A 7,825-nucleotide genomic window follows, 5' to 3' on the forward strand; every position below is an offset into this window, starting at 1 on the left:
CAGTCTGATCACTGCCTGCTACGCCATGCCACAGTCTGATCACTGCCTGCTACGCCGTGCCGCAGTCTTCACCCGGTACCCAGTTCTCCCAGTCTCTTCCAGCCTTCTCTGACCACTCCTTCTCTGCACCCTTGGTTTATTCCAGATCTAAATGCTGTATTCCTCAGGACTCCACCATCTTTCTCACTGTATTCGATGTCTTCGAGTAACTTTGTCCTATAGCCCACTACCTAAATTAACAATGCCCATATCTGTGCCCAGACTTAAATTTCCTGTCTCAGAGGCTTATCCATCTTGATGTCTCACCTGGACTTCATGCTCAGAATGCCCTGAAATGAACTGATTTTTCTGCCTAAACCTGCTCTTTCTCCATTCCTTGCTTCTGTGAGCGGTGATGTCATTCACCAGTTTCCAGTCCCTTCTCTTCCGGGATCCTGACGCCTTACTGTAGCCTGTAAATCAGCAGCTTCAGATGACCTCTGACACCTCTTGCTTCTTCCTCTTCCCTGTTCCCTGGGTTTAACCACTCAGTTTTTCTTACCTGTGCCACTGTAACAGCACCCAGCGGCTCTCCATACCACCAGATTTTGTCTTCTAATCCATTTTCTCTCAGAAGTCAGAGAACTGACCATGACAGCTGCCCCTCTGTGCCTCCTCACTGTCCTCTAATAAAGGCCTGAGTTACAGGGCTCTGTCAAGGCCTTCTGAGGAGCTTCACAATTCTTCATTTCGAGTTCTCCTTGATTCCCTCCATACTTGCATGCAGCAGCCACAGAGTACCAAATATCACACTGCTGTGCACACTCCATGTGCCCAGCACACGGCAGGTGCTCAATGGGTGTTCACTGACAGAATCATAGGATTGCTTGTGAAACTCAGAAGATGTCTGAGTCTGCTCTTGGCTGCTATTTTAGGAGGAAAGTTAACTAATCATTACAAAGAGCCTTTGATAGTAATGCCAACAGAATAAGACTTCAATGCTTTTTAGTAATTAAACTCTATGACACCATAAAAATTTGTTTTGTTTAGGGACATTTCAAAACCATTCTCAAGCCATTTAATGTTGTACAACCCACTAGAAGCAGCGCTATTTTTTTTTACACCTAAAATGTGCTTTAAGCCCAGCCACAAAGCCAGTGCACATAAAATAAATACATGCTGAGCATCTGGTGGGTGGAGCTAGGACCTACAGCTGAGTACCTATCTCTCTTTACATCCGCAGCAGCTTTGGGGGTTACTTCTGTGGCATGCCTAGGTCAGCTCACAGGCCAACTTGGAAGCAGGGTATTGAATAAAGAGACTGGGCCAGAGCCAGGATATCTGGAGTCTAGGGGGGGATTCATCCCCAGAGTCACCCAGCTCTGAGGAGGTCGTCCCTCTTTCTGGGACCCCAGTCTCCTTGACAACGGCTGGGCAGTTGGGATCAGGGGATTTTACCTCCTCTCTGGTGGAGATGCCATTTCCATCCCTTTTGATCTTTAGCTTTTCACTGTGTGGCCACTAACTAACTCCACTTTTACTTTCTCTCAGGACAACCTTAACCTGCTGCTTACTGAGGAGGAGATGTACAGCCTCACAGAGACCTTTCAGCGGTGTAAAGTCATCCCTGGTAAGCTGGCTGGCTGCTAAGAGGGGGCCAGACACATCCCCTTTGACCTTTCCTGGGATGGACAGTGGGGCTCGGATAGTAGGGGTGAATGGCAGCCACTTCCACCACAGCTCCCCGCCCCCACCCCCCAGCTCCTCTAGCTACGGGAGGCATAACTCCACAGGAACTGGGGTCGAGGAGCCCTGAGGGTGCCCTGGAGGCCAGTGAAAGTGACCATGGCCAGCAAGGTTGCCTCCCACAGATTGCTCCCTGACACTGGATGACTTTGTACGCTACCGCCACCAAGCAGCAAAGCGAGGAGACAGCAGCAGGGCCCTGACTGACGAGCAAGAGGAGCAGGCAGCCCGCCAGTTTGCAGCCTTGGACCCTGAACATCAGGGCCATGTAGAGTGGTCCGACTTCTTATCCCATGAGTCCCTCCTGCTGCTGCAGCAGCTGCGTCCCCAGGTGAGGAATGGTGGTAATGAATGTTCATGGGTGACAGAGGCATGTCAAGGAGCATTGGGAACTGTCTAAGGAAGAGCGTGTATCAGGAAAGGGTTCCAGGTCCATCCAGTGACAGATGACCAGTGACCAGAGCTGAGGAAACTGCTTAAAAAGACTGGCTTGTTCTGGACTCCTCTAAAAATGCCAGACTACCAAAAAGGCTCTGGGAACTTCTAAGGAGGGCAGCAACGGTTAGGTAATGGAAGTGCAATACTCTGTAGTTTTCAAGGTATTTTTACCTTTGCATCCTTAACTTATCTCTTCTTCCCCAGAACTCTCTATTGCGGCTTCTTACTGTCAAGGAGAGGGAACGAGCCCGAGCCACCTTCCTGGCACGAGGCAGAGGGAGCACCATCAGCGAAGCCGAGTGCCACCACGCCCGGCACTCTTGGTTCTGTAAACGCCTTACAGAGGCTCCTTCCTGCAGTGTCAGGTCTGCGCCTTACCAGCCCTGCCCTGCCTAGCCCCTCTTTCTTAGCCTCCCTCTTCCTCTTTCTCCCTAGAGGTGTTTGGTGCAGCATGTGTTTCCTTTCCATCCTGATGGCAGGATATCTGCCCGTGAACTAGGTAGAGGTCAGCAATCCTGTCGGCAGTATGTGGGACTGCGTCTATCCTAAATTCTCTGTTGCCCCATCTCAGAAAGACTGGAAAGGCATAGCTAAGTCCGCGGGCTCACCCGAGTTTAGGAGGAGTCCGGGCCTGTTGCTGTCCCACTGCTAACCTCACGTTCTTGTGCCTGGCAGCATCAGCCATGTGGGTCCTATAGCAGACAGCAGCCCAGCTGCCAGCAGTAGCAAGAGTCAGGAGAAGGCCCTGCTGCCCACGGAGCAGGAGTCCAGGTGAGCTGAACCTCTTCTTTGCTGTCTCTAGCTTCCACTGCCGTAACACCCACATTAGTAAAGGAAGGCGTTACCAGTCCACCCTAGAGTAGCAAATGCTCACCCTAGAAACCAGGCTCCAAAAGGACACATTTGACCCCAGGTCTCCAGGTCAAAACAACTGATCTGCTAGCTTTGTAGCAGAGACAGCCCTAACCTCATTAGTCACGAGGCAAGCCCCTCTGAGTTTTGTCCAGTCCAAGGCAAACTGCCACTGGGATTGGGCCTTCTGGGCCTTCAGGATCTGTACCCCACCTCGCAAACCTGTTCTCTTTCTCTGCAGATATGTGGATTGGCCCACCTTCCTAAGAGAAAATGTCATCTACATCTTGGCTGCTCGTCCTAACAGTGGAGCAATCCACCTGAAGCCCCCAGGATAGGTGGGACAGAGAAGCTCAGTTCTGGGACGGTGGCATCCTCTCTCTCTTTTCCTTTCTTTTTCCTTTACCAACCTCTGGCACTGAGACTCATGGGAATGGGACACTGCCAACATCTTAATTTGTCATTAAGCTTTATGGCACTGAAGCCACCGTTCCCCTCACAACAGAGGCAGTATGTGTACTGCCACACTGAGAAGCCCTAAGAGCTGTGGCATTACCTGCTGTGGACCACCTCCTGCCCTCACATCATAAAACTACCTGCCATCTCATGCATACATGTGTGCACATGCACATACAGCCACATACATGCCTCGACATCCATGTCTTCAAACTCCTGGTTCTTTTTTCCATGAAAAAGGACCAAAATCATTTTGTTGAGCCCCTTGGTATAGATAAGAGGGTCTCTTCTCACTTTTTTTATTGGCCAGTTCTGATTCCCAGGAGAAAGAAGGGGACAGATTAAATTCACTTCCCCTCCAGGAGATGCCGAGAGGCCCCCTGCCCACATGGAAACCCCCTTCGGTGATGACCGCTGTTATTTGTAAGTGTCTGTATGCCCTTCAGGTGTGCTGTGATGGGAGAACAGTTCAAAACCATCCCGAAGTTTGTGTTTAAATTCTGATTCCTTGTGCTAGAGAAGGAAACTAGCTTGTGGATTTCTGCCTGGAGAAAGTGGAGACAGTCTCTCCCTGAGACCCAGTATTCTAGGAACTTTTCAACCAGGTCACTCAACTTCACAAGTCCTTAGCAGAACAGGAAAACCAAGAGGAGACTCCTGGTCCCTATTCTTCACATGGTCTAAAGCTGTAGGGACCCAAGAGGAACAGAGTGGCAGGAATCACTGTGTGTGAGATGCTTTAGCCTAAGTGGCGGCCTTGGAGGTTGATGAGGATGCAGAAAAGCTCAGGCTTTTCATCCTTTCTAGCCCAACTCAACCACAGGCTGTGGCATCATATGGAGGGCAAGCCAGCCTCTTACATAGCCTAAAGGAGCCCTGCAGAATACCTAAGTAGTTGTGCTTTTTAAGAACAGACAACAACGGCTTGAGAAGATTTGTATCTCAACTGTCAAGAAGTCCTAGTCAGCATTGGAAGGGGGACAGTGTGTTCTTCTCCCATCGCCCCAGTTGCTGCTTTTACCTGCTGCTCACTCCATGTCTTCCCCTCTGTGCTAGGCGATGGAGCTGGCCTGAGAGGACCTTGTGGACAAGTGGAGAATGCCATGGGTGTAGCAAGCTTGGCCTCCATGCTTTGTTCAGCCCCATCACCCAGTTCTGAAGCTCTCAAGTCAGTACGTGGTATGGGTCAGCCCTAAGACCTAGGGATCTAGGTTCTGGATTTCTATTTTCAACCAGATGACTTAGGTATAGCCAGTTCTAACAACTAGTTCTTCAAGAGAGAATTGAGTCAAGTTCTGCAGAAGCTCACACTGTTTCCATTGCTGAAAGCACTTGTACTAAAGTAGATGGCTTCAGGAGAAGGAGCACACTGCTCAGTGTTGAGAGGCTCAGATGCCATGGGCATCTCCAGACAAGCCTTGCTAAGAGCCCTGCATGCTCTCTCTCTGTCTAACCTAGAACCAGGGTAGTATTCTGCTGGAGACAGATTATTTAGGACAGAAATGAAGCAGACAGGAGATACATTTGGGTTCATTTTGAACCCAGAGCTTTTAAAAACTATTACTTAAAGCTGGGTATGGTGGTATGGACCCTTAATCGCAGTACTTGAGGGACAGAGGCAGGTGGATCTCAATGAGTTGAAGGCCAGACTAGTCTAAATAGCAAGTTCTAGGCCAGCCAGGATTACACAAGTGAGACTTGGTCTAAAAAACAACAATGAAAACGACTCGGCCATGTTCCTAGGACTGATCGGTAAGATGGCCCATTATTGAATCGAGTGGAAAACAAAGCACAAAGCTGCTGGGCTCGAGGAGTGCATCTGCAGCAGCCAGCCCTGGGGTTTTCCATTGAGAAGATTAAAGCATGCTAAATTCAGGGACTCTTGCTCACTCTCCCAATGAGTCATCTTTCTCTTTCTGTGGCTGTGGGCTGCTGAACCGCACAAGACACTCTGAACAGAGATAATTCATCTCTGGGCCTTGGGAATTGGACAGCATTTTTCTGCCAGTCCCCAGCTGTGGACACTGGGGATCCATCTCTTGCTCCATGGTCCTTTACAGACCGAGACGATGCTTACCACTTTGGAGCAGCTGTTTCTTGCTCCCGCACAGCTGAATGGCAGAAGCCCGCAGGCTGAATCAGACGGTGCAGAGCCAGCCCCACAGCTCATCCTCAACAGGACCAGGCCTATGTGTGATCACCTTTCTATCCAGGATGGCTGGCCTCTTCTCCATAAGCATCCAGTGTTGTTGCAAAGGGAGGGCCCATTGCTCCCTAGTCTGTTGTTACAGAAGCCTGCCCCAACCCTATGTCCATAATCTCTCTTTGATGTGACCTCCCCGGAACCCCCTGCAATGTGTATAGAGGTACACTTTCACCAACCTAGTAAGACTCATCCCCTTTCCAAGCCTTTCTATCACTGTGACTGTCTGAAATTCTGCCAAGTGCAAAGATTCATGCCTGGCTCTGATGAAGGTTTAAGAAATGTTTCAGTCTTTCCCGTCTTGGCTGCCAAAAGTTAAGACCAATGCTTTTCTCAACACTGCATATCCTGAGCTCCAACCAAGGGAGGCTTGGGTTGCATATATGCTTCTCTGAAGACCACTTTCCCCAAGCCTGGTTTTCATCCGGAAGTTCTCGTCCCTATATTCAGATTAAATGAGGGGACATCAGGATGCCACGGCAGAGCTGAGGGCGGCTCAGCACTGCATAACCTCTCCAGGTCTGTCCCCTGGCCTCCTTCCCCAGCAAGACATTTGAGCAGTGGCCCCTGTGGTACCCCAGGGATGAAGCAGTCTCCGTATTCCTAGGTACTGATCAACTCAAGTGCTCTTCCTTTGAGGAAAGCTGCAGCAGAAGCCATGAGTACATTGCCTCTTTCTACCCCTAGCCCAGCCATGGGCTGGCAGGGTAACACTTGCCTTCCTGGCCCTAGTGCTCCCTAAGGGGGGTCACCTGGACCTTGTTTAAGTGGCCAAGTCTTGGAGTTCCCCTATTCCTATCACCAAAACAGAAAGCACAGAATTCAACTGCCTGGAAGAGGGCACTCCACTGGGAAGTGAGTGCCAGGGTTGTCCCATGCCTTAGTCCAAAGCACAATAATCATTGCAGGCAACACGGCTTCCCAAAGTGCATATATCAGTAAGGGAAAGGATCAGCAGAAACTGTAGTAGGGGCCATCCAGCCATGACTACCCAAGAGCCAAAACTTGAACTGGCAGCAGGCTCTGGTATTCCATATCTCCTTCCAACCAGCAGGGTAAAGACACATACACAGTTGTGCAGTGCATATATGTACACAGAGAGACACAAGTGTATAGAGTCATGGCCCAAAGCATGGAAAATAGGAGCAGGTCTTGTCTGGACTGATGAATCCATTCCAAGACCTGTATCACTGGGCAGCATCTTCATAGTGCAAGCCTCGAAGAGTGCTCTTACACAAACCAAACAGCTACCACATTAGTAGACAATATAACTTACGGGACCACCATTGTGCATGCCATCTGTTGTTGGTTGAAATGTCACTATGTGGCACATGACTATTCTGTACTTAGCACTAAAAGGCCAAACAACCTTGATGCCAAAATGTCAGAACATCCTGGCAGCACCTGTAACCATGGCCCCTTTCTAGTCTGCCATTTACAGTGGAGCCAAACCACCACATTCTCCTTGCCATCTGGTTTGTTTGTTCACTATATCTCTCTTGTCCTGGCTGCAGCCCAGACAAAGGAGCTCTTGAGTGGGCATGATCAGTATATGGCCTGGTCCCACAGCTCAGCCCTGGAATATGGTGGAGCCAGGCATTCCTCCTGCTGTTACTGACCTATTGCCACTATGTTTGGCAACCTAGTAAAGAAACTGATAGGCTACAGAATTCTCACTAGACCAACACTAAAGAAAAGTTGCTTCCCTTTGGGATGCATGCCCCAGGGGCCCAGAGCCTGGAGACACGGGTTAGGTCTTATCTAGACAAATAACTAAGAAGCTCATTCCATTCTAGTTTGGAAATAGAAAGGGTTGTCCTTTCTATATCCATAGTCAGCAACAGCCTTCAAGTTTAGCCTCCAAGCATTAAGGGATATCCATGGTTTGTTTCCAGCCAAACAGACTGGGAGGGAGGCTCTGAGAGCCCTTCAGTAACCGAGGATCCAAGCCCTCTGGCTCCTCATGCCCTTCCCTTGTACTTTTCTGCTGATGGTAACGTGACAGTAATCAGAGGGGACCAACCCCAAGCCCTGTCTTCCTGTCTACAGCTGCATGATCCTCCCTGTGACTCAGCCTTCACAGTACTCTAAGCAGGAGCCCCCAGAGGCTGGGCACTGCAGGAACCATAATAAACAGATTGCAATGTTGTT

At 49.8% G+C, this 7,825-nt stretch overlaps 1 protein-coding gene across 9 annotated transcripts in view; it reads left to right on the forward strand.

Annotated features, from left to right (window-relative positions):
* Positions 1-7,390, forward strand: part of Phf24 (PHD finger protein 24) — a 28,227-nt gene extending 20,837 nt beyond the window's left edge. For all 9 annotated transcript variants that reach the window (XM_031377134.1, XM_031377136.1, XM_031377138.1 and 6 more), the window contains 5 exons: positions 1,531-1,609; positions 1,851-2,056; positions 2,368-2,528; positions 2,839-2,934; positions 3,257-7,390. In XM_031377134.1, the coding sequence (XP_031232994.1) occupies positions 1,531-1,609; positions 1,851-2,056; positions 2,368-2,528; positions 2,839-2,934; positions 3,257-3,353 (639 nt within the window). In that variant the 3' untranslated portion in view covers positions 3,354-7,390. The remainder of the gene's footprint in view (positions 1-1,530; positions 1,610-1,850; positions 2,057-2,367; positions 2,529-2,838; positions 2,935-3,256) is intronic.
* The last annotated feature ends 435 nt before the right edge of the window (positions 7,391-7,825 follow it).

The sequence above is a fragment of the Mastomys coucha genome, unplaced genomic scaffold (genome assembly GCF_008632895.1).
Source record: "Mastomys coucha isolate ucsf_1 unplaced genomic scaffold, UCSF_Mcou_1 pScaffold18, whole genome shotgun sequence".
NCBI classification, from domain to species: domain Eukaryota; kingdom Metazoa; phylum Chordata; class Mammalia; order Rodentia; family Muridae; genus Mastomys; species Mastomys coucha.